Source organism: Heloderma suspectum, chromosome 5, assembly GCF_057233095.1.
Source record: "Heloderma suspectum isolate Gila_16-S chromosome 5, 16-S_ref, whole genome shotgun sequence".
NCBI classification, from domain to species: Eukaryota; Metazoa; Chordata; class Lepidosauria; order Squamata; family Helodermatidae; genus Heloderma; species Heloderma suspectum.
In genome coordinates, this window is record NC_139462.1 from 179110976 (window position 1) to 179133526 (window position 22551).

At 44.2% G+C, this 22551-nt stretch overlaps 1 protein-coding gene across 1 annotated transcript in view; it reads right to left on the reverse strand.

The window, feature by feature from the left end:
• Positions 1 to 22551, reverse strand: part of SNX10 (sorting nexin 10) — a 55561-nt gene that overhangs the window by 9106 nt on the left and 23904 nt on the right. The window contains exons 4-6 of the mRNA XM_084858514.1: positions 9344 to 9430; positions 7709 to 7809; positions 6680 to 6778 (exon numbers count right to left, since the gene is read on the reverse strand). Coding sequence (XP_084714640.1) covers positions 6680 to 6778; positions 7709 to 7809; positions 9344 to 9430 — 287 coding nt within the window. The remainder of the gene's footprint in view (positions 1 to 6679; positions 6779 to 7708; positions 7810 to 9343; positions 9431 to 22551) is intronic.

Here is a 22551-nt window from a genome sequence, read left to right on the forward strand (position 1 = left end):
GGGTTCCACCGATTCCACTGCACAAGCAGGACCCACCACTTACAGAAGGGAGATTTAGTGCTTCCCAGAAGAAGACCTGAAACAAGTGGAAATGCTCATTTCTGGAAGGAGGCAGGTCGACAGAGCTCCCTTATGTGAGCTCCACCAACCTGCCTCCTTTGAGAAATGGTAAATGCTCATTTCAGGTTGCCCTGGAAGCACTAATCGACATTGTGCCACGTGGTGCAGGCTGCTTGGAATCGGCAAGGCATAAGAGAATCTGTGAGGGCCCCTTGGATTCTGCCCAATACGTTTACTTTCTCCATTAAATATATAGAACATATGTCAATACAAAAGTGAAAATGCACAATACAAATACCATACCAGAATACATCAATACATAGGTAAACATACACAACAGACACCCATGTCTCAGGCTCCCAATAACTACAGACCACTAGTAAAAATGTGTTTCAACTTTGTAGAATCTTTATCAAGTCACTGTATGAAGAAGTTCAAAGTCCTTGGGAAAAACTTTTGTTCTTTTTGTTTGGCCCTGGCTGAAGTTGCAAAGTCAAGATCCTCCTGTTCTGTCAGTGATAACCAAAAATTCCTCCAGTTGTCCATACTCTTCAACAGAACACCAAATACTTTCTTATCCCAAATAGGTCATCTCGAAATCCACTCCTCTTTCCACAGCCCAAGGAATGCCCTCAATCAGAGCCAAATTAAGATATAGTATTTATATTGTGCATTTTCACTTTTGTATTGACATATGTTCTAAATTTAGTGGAGAGAATAAAAGCATTGCATATGTATACTGGATATTTGTTTTGGCTGGATTGAGTTTTGAGAAGACCCATACAGTGTTTTGGATTTATTTAAAATCACAGCCAAACACACACAGGCGGTGAAAGAAAAATGAAAAAGATAAAAATAAACTAATGTGAGAAGAAATGTACCTCAAGAGTACAATGGGATACTTAAAAGGCATTAAGAGGTAGATAAGCAACTTCTGAGCATGTAACTCAATTTACAAATTAAAAACAAATCCTCAGGGCCTGAGTTATGCTGGTATTCACCACTTTTATTGAACTGAGATATAATCTATACATTACTCTAAGAAGAGTGTGTGTGTGGCTCAGGTCTGCTTGTCCAATACAGACGCCTGCCCTAGTAGTGAAGGGGAAGGCAAGTCTGTACACGCTCAGAGGCATTCTACTGTTTCATATATTTGTAGGTTGAGATCCTGGCTCATGTTAAGCCTAGAGTACTAGCATATTTTCGAGATCCTAATCTTTGCCGAAATGCAAAAGCATAAAACCAAATTTTAATTAATCATAAGAACAATTTGTACATAAGGCAGTTTCAAGATATTTACTTTTAGGCCATTCACAGAAGCTTAGGATGTGAGATGTAGAACATGTTTCTCCTCCTCAAGCTAAAGCCAGTATTTTTTAATAAAAGCAAAACATGTGGTTTGTCTCGTTTGGACAGAGGCCAAAATCTGGTTCTTTTCAGCATGATTTTATTAGGTATATTACACACTGCTCTGTTGGAGGAGAACATATGGTTGAGCAGCGCAACTTAATCCTAACTAAAGATTTCCTGTATCTTCTGTAACCCAATATAGTGACAGATGCATGCTTGCATGTGTGCAGAAGGTTAACACTCTGATTCTGTTTTCAACAAATTTACGCAGCCCATTTACATCATATCATAACGGGGTGGGGGGGGAATCAAACCTAGAGGAACAAGCAAACACAGCCTGTGTTCTGGTGCCCTCTATTGAAGGCACATACATTGAGCTTTCAACAGGAATTCTTGAGAAATGCAGGCCACCATAATAAAGATCAGTTTCCTCCCTTTTCTAAATAAATAAATAAATAAGGAAGGAAGGAAGGAAGGAAGGAAGGAAGGAAGGAAGGGTTAGAGCCAGCTTACTCATGCTTACCGCAGACCCACTGAAATCATATATTCTTAACATGACTAACTCTGTATTAATGAAATAGTGCAATGTGCTTCCTAAACATAAGAAATGTCATGCACAAATGGGAAAAGCTGCAGAAACTAAAACCCAGTTTGCACATGACGACAGCAAGGGGATGTCTGTGTGCTGAGTCCATGTGTCCTTGTGTGAGAGAGGAGGTTATTTGTTGAACCTTGCCTACTGATTTCAGGTCTCACAAAGATGTAGGCAAGATAACAGGCTTATTAACAGGATTATTTCCGGTTCCCTGGAAGGACTGTAAATACCGGCCTGCTGCAGGATTTTATTTCCTTGGCCAAGGTAAGAGAGGGAGTGGGGAGCCAGGAGGCTGGGCTGGTTCAGAGGCTGGTTCAGAGGAGAGTGCACAGATAATTCACTGTTCCTGAACACAATACATGGAAAAGGCAAAACAATGAATCTCTTCCGTCCACTCTACCTTTTGCTGTTAATCACCCTGAGGGACATTTTGGACAGAAGGTTTGGTTTTAAAGCCAAACTGTACCAACATCAATTATACTCTACATAGGGTATTCTAGTCATCATTTTTCTTTTTCATTACATTCTAAACAAATTATGAATTCCTGGCATGTATTCTTAGAATGGGCCCGTTCGGACATAATGGCAGCAAACTGTGGCTTAATTAATTAATCCACAGTGTGTGCCAGGCATGTGCCACTGTCTCCTTAAATATGAAACCTCCAACTGAAGGTTGCTCCATGACATCTGAACCTAGACATTATGTGTTAATCAACCTGCAGGTAACCTACAATTAGTAGTTAGGTTAACTCTGGGTTGTTTAACCCACATGATGTCCAAACCTGGACAGTATATGCTAATCGTTGACCTACAATTAGTAGTTAGGTTGCATACTCAACATGGCAGCAGCATGAACACTGTGCCAAATCATGGGTTAATTAACTGACCTAAGCAGCCACCGCTTACGGCCCAACATGGGGCACCTCTTTCTTTCCCTCCCCTTAGCCTTAAGTCAGGAAGTGCAATTGCTCTTTCCCTGGATTTGCTCCAATGAATAGACATGGCCCAAAGAAGCCAGAGTTCGCACCATAGACCAGCCACTAACTGTGTAAAAGGAAGTAGATCTAAAAAGGTAGAAACGTAATCATGGCCAGACACTACCAACAAAGATGGTAGGCTGGAGGTGGAAAATGTTCACGTACTCTACTTCTGGTTAAGTTTGGTTTGGCATTCACTCTGGCCAGGCACCTTCCCCTCCTATTCAATGGGAAGGGGAGGGGGACCTCACAAAAAGTAGGAACCAGAACCCTATGCTGCTTTTGTTTGCTGGTGGGTGGGGGGGAGACCAGAAAGAACCAGACAGACATTAAGTTATCTGGCACTGAAGCAACAAGAGCTATGTATAAAACTTCAGTCCGTTAATGTTGGCGTTGCACTGGCTCTGCAGAGAGACAAAAATACTGTGCTTAAAATAATTAAATGGAAGGATCAACTAACCTGCTCCTAATCCACCCCTAGATTCAGTGTCCAAATAAAAAGTATTATGAAAACAGTACATTCAATGTAATGAGCATGTTCTGTTTCTTGTGATTCCGAACACAATAATCTGAGATTCCACTGGTTACAGGTTTCTGAAAAGCTTTAGCTCCTCAGAAACATAGGAAGCGGTCTTGTACCGAGTCAGGCCACTGGCCTAATCAGTATTGTCTACACTGACTGGTAGGGTCTCTCCAAAGTTGCAAGCAAGGGTCTTTCCCACCCCTACCTGAAATGCTGGGGATTGAACCTGGGATCTCCTGCATGCAAACCTAGCATGGCCCTCTGACCATAAACCAAACAAACAGCAACATCGACTGCAAGAACATTTGCTTTCTGCAGCATTCCACAGGATAACTGATGCTAATGGAAAGATGATGTCAGAATAGGCAGGGTTGTTTCCTGCTTGCTGGCAGCCCCCCACCCCCGCCCCCAATGAAAGTGCCTCAGGAGCATGGAGGGCAGCTACTGAACTTGTGGCTGGGAGGCAAACATGCGGAGGCACAGTTTGTACAAACCTGACCACAAGTGGGGTGGGGGGCTTTATACCTAGCTGCTGCAATCATGGCAGCTATGAGGACCATCCCCGTGGGGAGGCACCAGTTCCGACAAATGGCACTCCCAGCCTTTAGCTCAGCCATGGCCACGCGTGGTTCTGCGGTACTCACATGCACGTGATCACCTAGTGTGACCCAAACCCAAGTCACAATTCACATACCCATTGTGGAAAATAACCAAATCTGTATAGTTGGATCACATACACAGATATCACCAATATGACTGATTAATTAATTACATTTATATCTCGCCTTTCTTTCAAGGAACACAAGGTAGTAAATACTGTATGTTGTATTTTTGTGGTTTTAATTCTGTGAACTGCCTGGAGAGCTTTGGCTATTGGGCGGTATAAAAATGAAATAAACAAACAAATGATCCTCCTCCTCTCCATTTTATCCTCAGAACAACCCTGCGAGGTATGTGGTTCTGAGAGCCAGTTACCGGCCCCAAATCACTCAGTGTGCTTCATGGCAGAGTGGGGACTAAAACCCAGGTCTCCCCAGTCCTAGTCCAACACTCTAACCACTACACCACACTGACTCTATTTACTCTTGTGTATACTCTAGAGGTGGGCAACTGGCAGTACCTGAGGTAAATCCAGGGATGTGACCTGTCCCCCAGTTGACCACAGAGTCAAAAAACCAAAAGAGGATTGTGGATGGAGCAGTGCACTTGCAACTGGGCAACTTAGGTGGGGGTTAAGGCCTTGGCTGGTTGCCTTCTCAAAGTGGCTCTCTGAACACAATTAGTGGCAACAGGGCTTCTTAATGCCAGTTTAATAACTCCCGTGCAGTTTCCTGTTGACCGTAGATCTCTGCATCTCTGGGCTAAAAGTATCTATACAGAGCATTTCTTCCCTTCCCAGGGAGGTGCAGCATGGAAAAGCAGGGGATCCTTATTTATGTGTTATGTTCAGTAACATAATGCAACATTCTCCTCCTCCATCTCCCCGTTCACCTGCATGAGCACAGGAACAGAAAGATATGACTTCTTGCATGTATGCATTGAAACAAGCGCACTGTTTGGGATTTCCCTGTCTTTCCAGTTTTCAGTGTCCAAAGGCAGCAGGGGAAACCCCATCTTGGTCCAATGATCAGTGTGGTGATGTTTATATGACCATGGGATGAAAGTGCAAGGTTGTCTAAACACTATAACAGGAGCGATAATCCTAGCAGTTCCCCCCGCCCTGCCCCCCCTCCGATGTTATAAATCCTGCTTATGAATACAAGTCTTCAGTGCCAGTAAAAATTGGCAGCTTCAGGCAATGTAAGTACATCAGGGCTCTCCTCGCTGGACCTTTTAACATAATCTGACTGCCATGAAGACAATGATAGGAAGCTTTAGGGGATGGGTTAGATGTCATTTTTGTTTCTCTGTTGTTGTTTTTAAACATAAAATGAGATTTATTATAGGATGTCCTAGCATGGCACTGTGAAAACCATTAAAAACGCTAACAATTTTGAGCATTTCAAGAGCAGCAATGGGTGCAAAAGTACAGTATTATGCCAAAATGATACCAATAACAGTATCTAATACCAATTGCACAATATTATTATAGGATTGTTTTCCTAGCTGAATAAAGCGTGGATACAGTGTGTTTGTTTGAAGTGCTGAACGGCCATTTAAGATTAGATTAGATTCTACAATCTAACTAACCAATCTATCTAACAACTGATTGGACTCTAACATGACGAGTAATGGTAACACAAGTTGGTGAAAGGATTTACAAGAGGGGTGCGAAGTGATTTCCACCACTGAAAAGGAGCAGGCTTAAGAAGAAGAACATGCATGATAAGACACAGCTCCAGATGTCAAAAAGTTCAGCAACATGATCATGAAATCTGATGAATAAGCTTCTAATTTGCAGATAGGTTTAAAAAAACGAGCAGAGCTGTGAAATTCCTGCTTATGCTATTATTTAGTTATTACTTACTACATGTATATCCCACCTTCTTTCCTTTGGCAAGGAACCCAAGGCCGGCTTAAATGGTCATCCCGCTCTCCATTTTATCCTCACAACAACTCTGCGAGGGAGGTTCGGCTGAGAGTCAGTGAGTGGCCCAAAGTCACCCGCTGAGCTTCATGGCTGGGGACTAGAACCTGGGTCTCCCGAGTCCCAGTCCAACACTTACACCACTACTAACCAATACATCACAATGGTTATAGTCCTCAAATGACCTAATACCAGAACAGTACACTGCCTTTTATTATCACCACCCCCATATTTAAACATTGCCTCTTCATACTGAAACAAAGGGGAAATTTGTTTCTTGACTCTTTAAAGTCTGTTTAGCTTACACTGGAGGACTATGAATTAGTTTTACCACAATATCACATTTCTACAAAAATAAATGCACTATTTAATACACAGTGTTGCTTCAAAAGGGAAAAAAAATTACAAATTCAAGAGCAAACAAAAAGTATCCAGCAATAGAAACACACAGTCTCTTAAGCATTTGGGCTAAGTTAGGAAGCCCCTTCCATGCAAGCAGGAGAGGGTGTGCAAATGCATACTTGTGGCCACAAGGTGGCTGTCGTGTACAAAAGATGAGAGACAGTGGAAGAACAGGAAATTAGTGATATCATTAAAACAATTTTAGAAACCTCCCAAATTAGGAACAAAAAAAGCAATATACTCACTCTTGGAGAAATTGTTGCAAGCCTTGACGACGTTGGTCCACATGCTGTGGATTACTTGTGTTAAAAAAGGGCGTTTTTGATGGCAGTTCTGGCAATTGTCTTTAAAACAACAATTATGTATAGTTAGTGACCCAAAATGAATTCATGAATAAAGTGACTTTTTAAAAGGATGTTGAACTCTAATGGAGAGAGATGGAAGGGAACAACAAGTTGATCTGTGATTTCTACGGCAGCTACTTATACCTGACAAAACTAATAGCCATGCATCTTAGATGGAGATTCTAGAGTTGCAGCCATATTCATTTTTGCAGCTAAAACAAACAGAGAATCTTTGGGCGACTTAAAGACTAGCAGATATATTATGACATAAGCTTCCATGGGCTATAGTCTACTTCAGGTGTAGGCAACCTGGTGCCCTTTTGATGTTTTGGACTACAACTCCCAGAAGCCCCAGACAGCATGGCCAATGCTCAGGGATTCTTGGAGTTGTAGTCCAAAATAACTGGAGGGCACTAGGTTGCCCACCCCGGTCAGATGCATCAAGTGTTAGATGACAGTAACTGAAGCTGCTCCTCAATTGAAATGAGTTAGTGTACCAGTGAGGAACTACCAGATCAGAGAAAGACTAGCCAACAGAAAGCTATGCAAAGAGGTGAGGATTCTAAGGTTGACAATCTGGAGATATGTGCCTCGCATCATAGTGGAGATTGTATGGGCAGAAGCAGACATGTGTAAACACCCTTTTCTGAATTGGGAAACATGCAAAGCTTGCTGAGCATGGCTCCTGGGGATGAATTTCTGCAACTAACAATTGCCTCTGTGTGTACAGTTACCCACACTGGACTGGCATTGCATGTGCACTGCTGTACTGAGAGATGGTTGGCACTAGGTTCACTCCCCAACCCTCACACAGACGACAGAGGCTGCCACTTCCCCTCCCCACCACCCCAATGTCCTTCTTCCTTTGTGTCATGTATAAACCTGAAAACCATTCTGGCAGGGACTTTTAATGGTTTGGAAGTTACCCACATTAACACAGCATTGCTTTGAAGTCTCTGACGAAGCCATACAAATTCGCGAAAGCGCCGTCGGACACAAGATGTTTTCCTTGTAAAACACATGCTATTCGTCTGTAAAGAAACAGGACTTGCTTGATCTGTAATATAATGTACCTTGAAGAAACACCACTTTCCCACTACTTATCACCCGACAGTCCAGGATCTAAAAGATCTAAATGGTCAAGCTAATGAATGCTCAGAAGGCCCCTTTCCTGATGGCAGATCTTTGTGCCACCTAACGTTCCAAAATGAGGTTCCTCATTTGGTAAAGGCATTTTTATTTACCAACCTGCCTGGTCACTGAGGTCATCAGAGGGCTTGCTCCTTCCTAGTGGTTCCACATGGACCTATGGCCCGGTTGGAGTCCACCAGGAAAAGAGTCTTCAGTGTGGTGGCCCCCTTCCTGTGGAACTCCCTGCCTTTGGAGGTCAGGCAGGTGCCAATGTTGTGTTGCTTTCAGTGCCTCCTGAAAACATTATTTCGAGATACATTCCCTGAATGACCAGCTGTGGTTTATTAAGTTCAGAATCTGTTCTTTTAAAGTGTTTAAATTATGGGGTTTTATTCTTTTATCTTGTTGTTCACCACTCCGAAATCTTTGATGTGGAGTGGTATATAAATATTATAAATAAATAATAAAATTTAGGCAGTCCTGTGGTATCTAGGCTGACTTGCAGCTGAAGGGGTTTCAAAATTAGTTGCTTTTGCTGTTTATTTCTTTCATTGTTGGGTTTTTAATTGTGTTTTTAATCTCTTTATTTTTCTGTTATGGTTTACTTAAGATTCTGTTTTAATCTGGATTTTATTGTTAGCCACCTTGAGTGCCATTTTTGGCAGAAAGGAGGGATATAAATAATAATAATTAAAAAAAGCCTTCAAGGGCAGCCTTGACACAACATGAGGAGCTGCAGCCAGAAGAGGTAACACTAGAGGCCTCGGCATGTACTTTCAAGGGTCTAATAAGCTCCCTTGATCCCAAACAAAATTTTGTTTCTATAGTAGAATTCTCAATCTCTGTACAGAACTATCCATAATTAAATTCTGCTTAGTGTGAGAGCTCAGTAAATGGTAGGGACGTGAATCAGATCACAAGAATTTCACAAATGATCATCAGATTAGCATCCAAAGCACAACATGGGATTTTCTTCACTTTTCTTTCCATGTGCACAATGCTTGTGACAGATCCAGTATTTCAGAATGCCCTAGGTTGATCACAAGCTAATCCATCCCAGGATTTATACCAGACTGGGGAAGAGAGCCTGGTTGCTAAGGTGTGCAAGGATAGAACCTGAATATTACGTTCTACATTTGCTGGGTCTATTCTGCACCGTGATTCTTATTCCTAAAAGGCCCAAGGTCTGCTTAAATAGCCGTCCCAAGTACGGGCCAAATATACTGGAGCATAACTCCTATCATCATGAGCCAGCATGGCCAAGCATGGCTTGCCTTAATTGTCTGAGTGAAAAAGATAATGCATACCTCACAAGTACCTTGTTAAAGGCTTAGCTTGTCATATTTACAAAGTGATCACAGTGCCTGGACAGAACTGCTGTAAAAAAAAAAAAAAAAACACAAGCATTTTCCACAATGCAGTGCATATACTTACATGAATGAAGATTTCATAGTCTATATATGAATGCCAATAGTCTTCCTTTTGTAGCCTGGGGTCTCGCACCAAGACGGTTACAAACTCCTGCAAGCGCATAATAAAGCTTTTAATATGGGAATAAGAATTTCCCTGGACAGAGCGTCTCAAATGAGGTTGCCTCTTCACAGGTTACTCATGCGACTGCTAGCCAAAGCTGCATGCCTTAAAAAGAACTGTGAAGTGGGGAAAAAAAGCCCAAACAAAACACCAACCAACCAAAATGACTCAGCCTGTCTACAGCACATGTTCGGGAAACTTCTTGTCAACTAGCCAAAGGGAAACTTCTAAATTAGATAACACTGTATATTTCCAACCAGGAAATCCATGCTTAGAAGCAAGAGTTTCTCCTATTTTCAATCAGCCTCATACAAGCAACAGCCACTGTGGAACAGGTCAATTAAAAAAGTGTTTTTAAAATCCTGCCAAAAACCTGAGAAAAATGACAGTCACAGGAGCCAACTGCCTTGGTACACATTGACCTGTCTCACACATAACACTAGCCCAGAAGTGGGCAACTCTGTGGGGCCATTTTGCTCCCCAGACACCCCTGCCACAGGCCATTTTGCACCCCCAAAATACATAATTGTGTCTGTAGCTGCTGTGGAGCTCCAAAACAATAAAATTTACTTGTAAGCTAAATTTGACCCTTTGAGTGCTCTGTAGCAGCTTCTTTTTCTGGGCTGCCCTGAATTTAGTAGGGCAGCAGGGGCCACATGTTGCCCACCCCTGCACTAACCCATGGTTTATTGCCCTACCCAGGGTTTTTCTGGCAGATGTTTGTTTGTCCCTGGCTTGTTTGTTCTCCCTTTTTTCGCCTGCTCCCTCCCTGTATCCCAAATGCCTTTGCATTGCTGAAATACTGGCATGTACAGCGGCTGGTGTTTTGTTTTGTTTTTTTACCGTTCTTGCCCACTGCCTCTTTAGCCTGGCAAAACAACCCACAGTTCTGGGTTCAGACTTAACAAAAAAACCATGGCTTAAACAACTCGAGCGTTCACAACCCAACAACAAACCATGGGTTCTGGGTTGTTCATGGTTAACAAACCATGGTTTGTTAGTACAGCTGTGTTTGCACATCACGACAACCTAGAATTCAACAACCCATACTATGGGTTAGCATTAAGTCAGAACCAGGCCATTAACATATGATGTAGGGAGGGGCCCAGAAGTCCAAGCCTCACTCCTGAATCTCATCTTACAATCTGTAAAAATCTACAGGTTGTGCAGCCCTAACTGCCTAGCGTATACCTGTAAAGGCAGCCCAGTTCAGATGTAACAAGAAACCATGGTTTTCTGCTACATAAAGGAGCCTGCCTAAGCCTCAGACTTGTGCACCCTTTCCCCTCCCCTTTTTCATGCACGAGGAGCAAGAGGAGATTGGACGCATCCACTTTTGCTTTTAAACAAACCACAGTTCCCAGAGACATCCAAACTCAGGGATTCAGAAATCTTGATTTCAGATCCTGGCTTGTTCTAAAATCATAGTAAAAACAAACAAACCCAACAACATCCCACAATTCTTGAAGTGCAGATGTCTCAGGGAACTGTGGCTAGTTTAAAACTGGAAATAGATTATTCCAATCTTCCCCTCTGGCATACACAATGTGAGAAGAGCGGAGGGGGGAAATGCCCAAACCTAAGGCTTGCTGCAACTCATTTACACTTCTTGTTATATCCGAACCAGATCACTATCTAATACACAAATGCACTTGCAATGGCTCCAAACATAGTTCATTCACATAAGCTATGCAACATATTTATAACATCCTAAGCTCCTATGACTGCAGTCCTATGCTCACTTTCCTGGAAGTAAATACCATCGAGCAGGGCCGCATTTCCTTCTGAGCAGACATGCACAGCATGGCACTGTAAACAGGGGTGGACTTAGAAAGGAGATCTGGATCTGCTGGTAGATCTCTGGATGATTGCAGTGGATTGTTGTGGATTTTGACTCTCGGTTGTTTAACAACAGCAAACTGATCCCTCTCCCACACCTGGTTAATGAAGTAAAATAACGAGCAGTGGATCCGTGTGCGGAAGGACTCAGAGCGCCATTCAGTATGGTACCCAAAACAAATTAATAAACACAGAATTCATGAGTGTATGTCTTTTGCACCAGGTTGGTGGATCTGTAAGGGTTCCAGCGAAAAACCAAAACAGATCCTGCAAGCCTGATGCCTGACCACCCCTGATGTACATGTAAGATGTTACATGTTTTGTGTACTAGAAAAGGATGTATTACTTTGAGACACATTACTTAGAAGTTTATCTTGTATATCAGAGCTCTTAAACCCCCTACAGCAGCCTTCCCCAACCTGGTGCCCTGCAGATGTTTTGGACTATGTCTCCCAGCATTCTTGACCATTGGCCATTTGGCTGGGGCTGATGGGAGCTGAAATCCAACATCTGGAGGGCACCAGGTTGGGGAAGGCTGCCCTACAGAGTTCAGCATCACCATTGTTCAATCAATTAATCACTGAAGTGGTATCCCTCTGGGATTTCTCTTCCAAAATTAACTAACTAGCCTCACTAAATGGGGATTATATAAAACTTTATATACAACTCAAACTTTTTAATTCCGCATCCCCCACCTTTAAAATGAACACTACCTTACTGGACCCCCAACCCAGCATAAATCGTCTGCCCCACAGCTGAGCAGGCACAGAATTATGTCCAAGCCACTGCCTGCCGAGCACAAGGATCTCTCCCTGGATTTGGAGAATCATCCTACACTGGCATTAAAAGAGGAAGAAAACAATCTCTTTGGCCCCCTCCCCTTAAAGCCATGCACAGGGAAGCATCATCAGTTCTTTCTGGACTGGTCTTCAAAAAACACACTGGGATGAGGAATACTGCAGGAAGGGTGGGGTCACTGCCACAAATCCAATGTGGATATGCAAAAGTCCTCTGCCAGGAGCTATTCAATCAAGTCACAAAGGTCTTGGCTGCTGGAGGAGGAGAAGGAAGGCATCAGCTGCTTCCAGTCACTATCCCACCCTGGAAACCAGTGCTTCCCCTCCAGGTTCCCCACAAATCACAATGTGAGAACTACTGAGTGATAAAGAGCCACCTTTGGGACATGAAAACGTTATCCCAACTCTCAAATCAGGCTTGGAGTACATTCTTTGGGTTTTGGCATTTTACTTATAGCTAACAGGCTACCTTTGTCTTTTGTGATTCTTTGGGGGTAATTCTCAGAGACTTCCTTAATGTAATCACTCACCCACAACTAGTTTTGACACAGAAAACAAAAGACCATGGGGCAGTGAGAAAGACAGAAGCATTTGCCTAAAGGCAGAGACCTTTGGTTAATAATTGCAGCCCCACCACCATCATTTGCATGATTCGGTTTCATGTTATCAAAAGAGGAAGCCAGCCGAGGTGAAGAAACTCAGAGGTGAAGAAACTCTAGGTTAATAGAATACATTAATATGCCTGAAGCTAAAATGGGCTGTCTAAAACTCTCAACAGCATTTCCCTATATCCTTTTGCCTCCACAAATGAAACTAAAATATACGTTTTTAAAGTGTTTTGTCTTCTGACGAAAATTTAATTTTGGCTTTAATTCCTAAAGCCCATCAAGAAATCTTCCCCCAAATTCAACTTGCATGGTAAATTCCATTATGAACAAGAAATGGGGAAACAACATGTCCCTGTGTGAGCAGAGTGTGTAACATGTGTTATTTCCACTCAAAGCAAGGACACAGCACTCTTTCCAGCAAGTCTCTATTGTCTGGCTTGTCAGTAAACCAGCAATGAAGGGGCAGACCGCAGAACCGGGGAAGGAAGGCGTCTCTTCTCCCAGCGCAGCCAGTCTTTGCCTATCTGGGCAAACCTAGGGAATTGAACATCCAGACACCGAATGGTACCATCAGGGCAGAACTTTGGGGCAGAAGTCCAGGGCCCCACGCAGCAGAACAAACAGGAGCCACCGCCATCCACAAACACAGAACAGCTGGCTTGCTCCATTTTGAAGTGAAGTAACACACAACGGCCTGGTTCGCACATAACAACAATCCAGAGCAAGGGTTGAGTATGCGTTGTCTTTGAATCGTGTGCTGTCATTACATGTGAACCCTCCACTATCGTTTAACTATGGGTTGTTAACCATGAACAACTCATGGTTCACAACCCAACAACAAATCATGGGTTTTCTTCCCGAGTTGTCCTTGGTTAACAACTCATAGTTAAGCCATAGTGCAAGGTTCACATGTAACAATAATTCATGATTAAACAACAAGCCATGATTCAACGATAGCTCATACTCAACTCATACTCTGGGTTGTCGTTATGTGTTAACAAGGCCATTGGCTGTGCTCACATGTAATGCCAAGCCATGGGTTATGTTAATCATGGTTTGTTGCTTAAGCCATGAATTGTCTTGCAGACTAGCAAACAAACGGTGGCTTGTTTTCTGTATTTTTGATTTGTTTCCCACCCACCCATTTTGTCAGCCCCCAGAGCAGTTTTGTTTTCAGGCTGCTCTTGCTGCACATCTCTGTTTCAGGGCAAAGAGCAGCACAACAAAACCAAGGATAAGCCATAGTTCAGACATCACAACAAGCCATGGTTTAAATAAGCCAGACTTGGTAAGCTAAGAACAAACCATGACCTGGTTCATGTCTAATGACAACCCAAAGTATGGGTTGTTGAATCCATAACTATGCTAAACCATTAACAACCCAGGAAGAGAACCCATGGTTTGTTGTTGGGTTGTGAACTCTTGTATTGTTTTAATTATGGGTTGTCATTATGTGCAAACCCAGAACCATGGGTTGTTTCTCCAGGCTACAGAGGCAGCAGGCAAGAGTGGTAAAAAAAAGGGGGGGGCATTCTACATGCCAGTATTACACAGCTGCAAAGGCATTTGGGATACAGGGAGAGAGTGGGCAAAGGAGGAGGGAATCAAACAACCCAGGAACTGAAAAAAACAACCTGTGCTTTGCGTGATCATCTGGCAGAAAAATCATGGGTAAGCTCTGGGTAAAGCAAGTGCGCATCCTCTGCATTGTTGTTACATGTGAACCAATTTCATGGCATCTATTTGTGGTTTGTAGCTGGTTAACAAACTGTGGCTTATTGGCAGGGATAGGTTTGGACACAACAAGAAGCCAGATTTCAACAAACCACAGCATGGCTTAGTGTTACGTGCAAGCCAGCCCACTGCCATCTAAACAGGGAAGAGAGCATAAGCCACAGCAGACTTGAAAGGCACTTCGCTCAGGTATAAGTAGACAATATCAGGGAGAGTATGAAGCCCTTAATGTTGGAAGATGCAGGAAATCATGCAGTTGAACATGTTATGGCAAAAATACCAGAGAGATTCTTTTTCTCAGAATTTCCCCATGTGAAAAAGCTATAGTGGTTTCCTCCTTGGCACCTGAATTGATTGTATTTCTAGTAGGTTGGGCAGCTCTTTGTTTCACTATTTACTCTCTTTCTCTACCTTTCCCCCAGCTTTTGTTTTATTTTCTCCCTACTCCTTTGTTCTTCTCAGATGCTGCCACACCCCTATAGTCAGTACTTATATATGCCCCACAGCAGACATTATGGCCTGCCTTCCTTACAAATACAAATTTGCAGCTCAATACTATGGATGCTCATTCAGAAGTAAGTCCTAAAGTGGATGCAGTCCCCAATAATTGTGTTTAGAATTGCAACCTAAACTGATCAAAGTGCCCTGGCAGGTCTGTTCCTTTGTATCTTCTAGATTTCATAGTTCTAGTGCGCCTTTCCACAAGGAAGACTGCATTTGGACACCAGCTGGATAATGGACTTGTGATTAAAGAGGTAGGATTCCCCCCTCCCACCCCCACGGGGATACAATCTAGATAAGCAAAAGTTATAGCAACAAAGGAATGGTGTCGCGTCTTAGAGATTAATCAGTCTGATGTGGAATCAGCTTTGACAAGCGATGGCCTACTTCATCAGATGCACGAGGTGGAGCTTGGTTACAAAGGTTCATGCCGCGACAAACAAGTCAGACTGAGCTGTGCAGACTGAGCTTAAAGGCAAACTCAGAATATGGCATTTAAGTTCCAAACTAAGCATCCCGAGGCTTTCAGGTTCCAATATTTATTTATTTTTAAAGTAAGTCTCTAGTTTATGTGGCTGCCTGAAAGTATGTGGGCAGTACCTGTTGAAATCTCACAAACTGGAAGAATATCGAAAGCGACCTTTTACCAGGTCAGATTATTTGTCCATCTAGCCAAGCATTGTCTATTGTGGACTTTCACATTGCCTGATCCTGTTAACTGGAGCTGTCGGGGATTAATCGTGGGACTTCTGAATACTAAGCATGTGCTCTTCTACTGAGCTGTGGTACCTCCCCAAGTGTGGTGGGGGATACCTTAACAAGATACCCAGTGTTTGGGGACAAGAGACAAGGATTCAGTGGTCCTCATATTCTTCATACATTCTAAGTTACTGTGAGCCACCTTGAGGTGGGACAGAATTTGTTTATTACAACAAACTTGCACAGAATGCAATTTGGATTACCTTGGTTGAGAATTTTGATTTTCTTGGCTATAATGTGTTTTGTTATTACATTATAGGACTAATATATAAAGTTAGATGTTGCAAATAGGCTGAAGGATAATGGTCCACTTTAGTGAAAGTAGGGTGATATACCCAACTCCTTGACACTTGCTCAAGTGAGGGTTTTTTTTTATTTTTCAGGCTTCCTTAGAGTTAAGAGATTAGCACGCTGCAAGTTCCCAGTATTGTTTCAGCGTAAGAACAAAGAGCTATGCTGAATCAGACCAAAAGCCCATCTAGTTCAACATTCTATTCCTACAGTGGTCAACCAGGTGCCTGAGGGAAGCCCACAAGCAGAACATGAGTGCTTCTTGTTCACAGCACCCTCCCACTTGTGTACCCCAGCAACTGGTATTCAGAGGTATTCTGGCTCCATACTGGAGGTACTATATAGCCATCATGACCAGTACCATTGATGGCCTTATCTTCCATGAATTTGACTAACCCCTTTTTAAAGCCACATCCAAGTTGATGGCCATCACTAAATCTTGTGGTAGTAGATGCCACAGTTTAACTTTGAGCTGTGTTACTTCCTTTTATCTGTCCTGAATCTCCCACTAATCAGCTTCATGGGATGACCCTGGGTTCTCATATTATGAGAGAGGGAGAAAAACATCTCCCTATCTACTTTCTCCACACCATGCATACTTTCGTACACCTCTATCAAGTCTCCCTTTACTTGCCTTCTTTCTAAGCTAAACAGTCCCGAACATTGAAACCTTTCCTTATAGAGGAGTTGCTCCAGCCCCTTTATCATTTTGGCTGCCCTTTTCTGCACCTTTTCCAACTCTATAATATTGTACTATAGATATGTATAAGGGCAGTTTTATTTTCAGTTCCTTTTCTAATTATGTCCAACATTGAATTTGCATTTTTCATAGCAGCCGCACACTGAGTTGACATTTTCATTGAGCTATCCACCACAACACCAAGATCTCTTTCTTGGTCAGTCACCACTAGCTCAGATCCGACCAGTATATACGTGAACTTGGGATTTCTTTAACAATGCTGTGAAATTTATTAAGAGATGGAAAGAGCTGGTTTCCATCTAGACAGCAAAGAGCTGATTATCATCAAAAGCTTTTCTGTTCTTCAAGAAAAGCAATATTTTGCAACAAGCGCTCATTGCTTTGATTTTGCTGAGCATATCTCTGTCACTGTTAAGTAGTGATAATAGTTAATAAGCTATCATAGTAAGATAAGACAGTATTCTATTGATTGTATCCTAACTTAATAAGAGAAAGATTTATATGATCTGAAGAGAAACCAGAATATCCAAACTTAGTCATATGTAGAGTCAGTGCCAGCTCAAGGTATTTGAGGGCCCTTGAGCAAGACACCCTCAATGGGTCTCCACCTTCTGCGAGTCTACCTTCCACCATTATCACCAGCTGCTATTGCTCCTCATCCCTTCCTCATCACTGCTACCACTCGCTTGCTTGCCAGGCAGAGAGCCAGTGAGCAAGTTAGCAGTGGCGTCTACTGCTCCTTCTTCTTACCACCTCCATTGTCTGGGCCAGAGTGACAGGCAGGTGAGCAACATTTCAGTGGTGAAGAGGAGCAGCTCCAGGGGGTTCTTGTCAGTGGGCCCCTGCTGGAGTGTGGGCCCTCAGTAGGTGCCTAGCCATCCCTACCTTTGACACTGGCCCTGTTTAGAGCAGACCCATTGAAATCACAACTAACTTAAGGCCCACTGATTTCAAGAGAGCCTCTAAATATAACTAAAGCCTGGATTCAATCCATTGGAAAAAAGATTAATAGGGGAAACATAATACCAGGAGGAAGATTAGCTTTGCTGTGATTAAGCATTACAAAACCAAAAGAATGAAGGAAACTACAGATGATAAACAGACTCATGCTTTACGATTCATGAGCCACAAATAATTCCTGGGTAGATCAAGAATATGACTGGCAACAGAAAAAGAGAAAAAGCCAAATACTTTTGTTTCTTTACAAGACAAAGTGATGTAGGAATAGGCAGAGTGCTAGATTAGGTAGACCCATAATTTGGTGGCAGAGGCAAGAGCTGAACTGTAGATTCCTGGTTTACAGCGCACATGTTTTGCCACCAGACTTCACCAGCTCTCATGTGATAAACAAGGGGTACTTAGAGGGGCAATTTGCTACTCCCAACTCTCAATTCCCCCCTAGCCACATACTGGGACTAATGATGTTGCTGAAATGGGTAATTTCCTTGCTCTGAATACAAAACTTGGCAACTTCTATTTATTCAATTGCTATTTATTCATTTATTTATTTCATTTCTATACCGCCCAATATCCGAAGCTCTCTGGGCGGTTCACAAAAATTAAAACCAAACAGCACACAATAAAAAAAATATAAAATACATAGAACATTAAAACCACAATATAACAATACAACCACAATAAAACCTAGCAGCAGTGCAGGAGTTTAAAATACAGATTTAAAACAGCAAAGCTAAAAGTCTAGAAAGCTAAAATGCTAAAATGCCTGGGAAAATAAAAAGGTCTTCACCTGGCGCTGGAAGAAATGCAATGTAGGTGCCAGGCGAACCTCACTAGGGAGCACATTCCACAGCCGGGGTGCCACAGCAGAAAAAGCCCTCCTCCTAGTAGCCACCCACCTCACTTCCTTTGGCAGGGGCTCATGGAGAAGGGCCGCTGAGGATGATCTTAAGGCCGGGACAGGCACATATGGGGGGAGGCGATCCTTCAGATAACTTGGCCCCAAGCCGTTAAGGGCTTTGAATGTTAATACCAGCACTTTAAATGGAGCCCAGGAATGGACTGGCATAATATGAACTCGCTGGCCAGTTTCTGTTAACAATCTTGCTGCCCTATTTTGGACCAGCTGAAGTTTCCAGACCGTTTTCAAAGGCAGCCCCACGTATAACGCATTGCAGTAATCCAGATGAGAAGTTATCAGAGCATGGATAACTGCAGCTAGGCTACCTCTGTCCAGATAAGGGCGTAGCTGGTATACCAGCCTAAGCTGATAAAAAGTGTTTTGTGCCACTGAGTTCACCTGCACCTCAAATGACCATTCTGGATCCAAGAGCACCCCCAAACTACAAACGTGATCCTTTAGGGGGAGGGCAACCCCCTCTAGAACAGGTTGAATATCACCTAGCCGGGCAGACGAACCACCCACTAACAGCACCTCTGTCTTGTCTGGATTGAGTTTCAGTTTATTGGCCCTCATCCAGTCCATTACCGTGCCCAGGCACTGATTCAGAACAGCCACTGCCTCACCTGGGTTTGGTGAACAAGAGAGGTAGAGCTGGGTGTCATCCGCATATAGGTGGCAACTCAGCCCACACCTCCGGATAACCTCCCCCAGCGGTTTCATGTAGATGTTAAACAGCATGGGGGATAAAACAGAGCCCTGTGGAACCCCATGGCACAATTGCCATGGCACAGAGCAATAATCCCCCAACACCGCCTTCTGGAATCAGCCATCCAAGTAGGAGCAGAACCAGTGCAGTGCAGTGCCTCCAACTCCCAACCCAGACAACCTATTCAGAAGGATACTATGGTCAATCGTATCGAAAGCCACTGAGAGGTCCAGGAGAATCAACAGGGTCGCGCTCCCCCTGTCCCTCTTCTGGCAGAGGTCATCCCACAGGGCAACCAAGGCAGTTTCCGTTCCAAAACCAGGCCCGACTGAAATGGATCTAGATAATCCATTTCATTCAACAGTGCCTGGAGCTGTCCTGCAACCACCCGCTCAAGCACCTTGCCCAGGAAGGGGATGTTGGCCACTGGCCTATAATTGTTAACATCCTCCAGGTCCAGGTTAGGCTTTTTCAGGAGTGGTCTGATTACTGCCTCTTTTAAAGTGGCCGGCACCACTCCCTCTCTCAAGGAGGAATTTACAACCTTCTGGACCCAGCCGGACATCCCCTCCTTGTTTGAGTTAATAAGCCATGAAGGCCAAGGGTCAAGCACACAAGCGGTCAATCAGACTTGGCCAAGCACCTTGTCCGCATCCTCAGGCCTCAGTAACTGAAACTCATCCAAGAGAACTGGACCAGACGCTGCTCTGAACGCCTCTACCAATGGAACTGCATTAATCATGGTGTCCAATTCATGACGAATCTGAGCGACTTTATCTTCAAAGTGCCTTGCAAACTCGTCACAGCGTGCCACCGAGGGTTCCACTGTCTCTTCTCCCTAGCCCAGAATGTAACAGGCCGTGAACCACTCAGAAAATCTCCGCTGGACAACACTGAGAAGATGCAATGCTGGTGGAAAAGAACTGTCTCTTTGCCACCCTCATCACCACAGAGTAAGCTCAGCAGTGAACTCTTACCTGTGTTCAGTCAGACTCAGCAAGAGTTTTCCTCCACCTGCGTTCTAGCTGTCTCCCCTCTTGCTTCATTGATCTCAGCTCGGGTGTTTACCAAGGAGCTGGCCAGGCTCTACTCAGAGGGAGAGGGCGCTTGGGTGTGATCGTGTCAACCACCCCAGTCATCTCTGCATTCCACAGAGCGACCTGGGCTTCGACAGGAGCACCAGCCATACCAGCAGGAAAATCCCCCAGAGCCCTCTGGAATCCATCGGAATCCATTAGCCTCCAGAGGTGGACCATTTTAATAGGTCCCCCACCCTTGCAGAGGGGGAAGGCTGCCAAGAGTCTAAACGTCAACGGGAAGTGATCTGACCATGACAAAGGGACAGATGTTAATTCCCCCACTTTCAGATCACCATCCTCCTGCCCAGTTGAGAAAACCAGATCAAGCATGTGTCCTTTTATATGCGTTGGGCCGATGACATGTTGGGACAGCCCCATGGTTGTCATGGTGGCCATGAAGTCCTGAGCCGCCCCGGATACAGCAGCCTCAGCATGGAAGTTGAGATCCCCCAGGACCATCATCCTAGGGGTCCTCAACACCAAGTCCGAGACCACCTCCGGCAGCTCAGGCAGGGAGTCTGATGGCCAGCGGGGTGGGTGGTATACCAACAGAATCCCTAATCTGTCCCGGGTACCCAACACAAGGTACAAACACTCAAGATCTGCACTGGAATGAGCAGGAAGCCTAGAAAGGGAGATTGAATTCCTATAGACCATGGCAACTCCCCCGCCCCCGACCCTCAAGTCAGTGTTGGTGCTGCACTGAGTACCCAGGCAGGCACAGCTGGGAGAGAGTGATCGCTCAAGGCATGTACATGGTCTCAACTCACTTTATCTTCCCAATAACCTTGTCAGGTAGGTTAGCCTGAGAGACTGTGACTGGTCCAAGGGCACTAAGTGACCTTCATGGCTGAAAAAGGATTTGAACCTGGGTCTCTCCCAGTCTTAATCTGACACTAACCACTGCACCACACTGGCTCTGTTGCCTTCAAGCATGATGACACCATAAATTATTCTCTGGCCTGGACTGTCATGCAAGCTGGAAAATAACTTCTTCCTGCATGTCCACCTGCATTGACCTATTTATCTGGCCTGGTGTCAGTGGCATCAACAGCATCAGAGAGGTCTTGCTGGAGGCTGCAGCAAGGAACCTGGCACCAGGGAAAATGTAGTTTTCTCAGAGTACCCAAGCCCTTTGTATGGACATGAGGAGCCCTGGGAAAACTATGTTTCCCCAGGATCTCCAATATCTGGTGGAGTGCTCCCACAGCAGGAAGGGACCTCAGGAACAGAGGCCTCCAGTAAGACCCTTGCCACTACTCCTGCCAGGCCAAGGAAAGAAGGCAGTACAGAGCAGAAAAGGGGTCCATTTTGGGCTTGGAATAAACTAAGCCATTTCCTTTTATTTTCTTTCTTTTTAGAAAATAGCTTCATTTGCTGAGCCAAATTTCCAGATCAAGCTGCTGGGGGACTGTGCCTATCATCCAATGGCATAGAGGTACATATGGAGGCTGTAGCCTGCAGCACATGAGATGTTAATGTATTTACAGCCTTGAGGACTGCAGGGCAGGCTGAAGGATAGGAGGAGTCTAAAGGTAAAGGTGTCCCCGACCAGTCGTGTCTGACTCAGTCGTGTTCCATTTCTAAGCTGAAGAGCCAGCGCTGTCCAAAGACGCTTCCGTGATCATGTGGCCGGCATGACTGAACACCGAGGTGCACGGAATGCTGTCACCTTTCCCGCCGAGGCAGTACCTATTTATCTACTTGCAATTTCTTGCTTTCGAACTGCTAGGTTGGCAGGAGCTGGGACTGAAGACGGGAGCTCACTCTGTCACGCGGCTCTCGGGTCTCGAACTGCTGTCCTGCTGACCTTCCAGTCTGCAGTTCAGCGTCTTAACCTCTAAGCCACCGCGGCCCATATATAGGAGGAGTCTAGCCAGACCTAAACAGCGAGACACCGAAGAGGGATGGAGAAGTGCCTGTGGAGAGGGCTGTCTCTTTTAGCCATGCAAAGTTTTGAATGTGCAACTTAGGAATTTAGCAACCTTCTTCCCCAAACCAGAACTGCTGCACAGGCAGATCCTCCCTCCACTGACTCATGCCAATAATTTCCCACAAACTGACCAGTAATAAGTAGAACTTCTGAAGAAAAGTAAAAGTGAAAACTGTTGTCGTTAGCCAAATAAAGCATGTTTTAAAGCAGGGGGGAACAACTTGTGGTCCTCCAGATGTTTTGGCCTACAACTCCCAGCATTCCTCACCACTGGCTATGCTGGCTAGGGGTGATGGGAGTT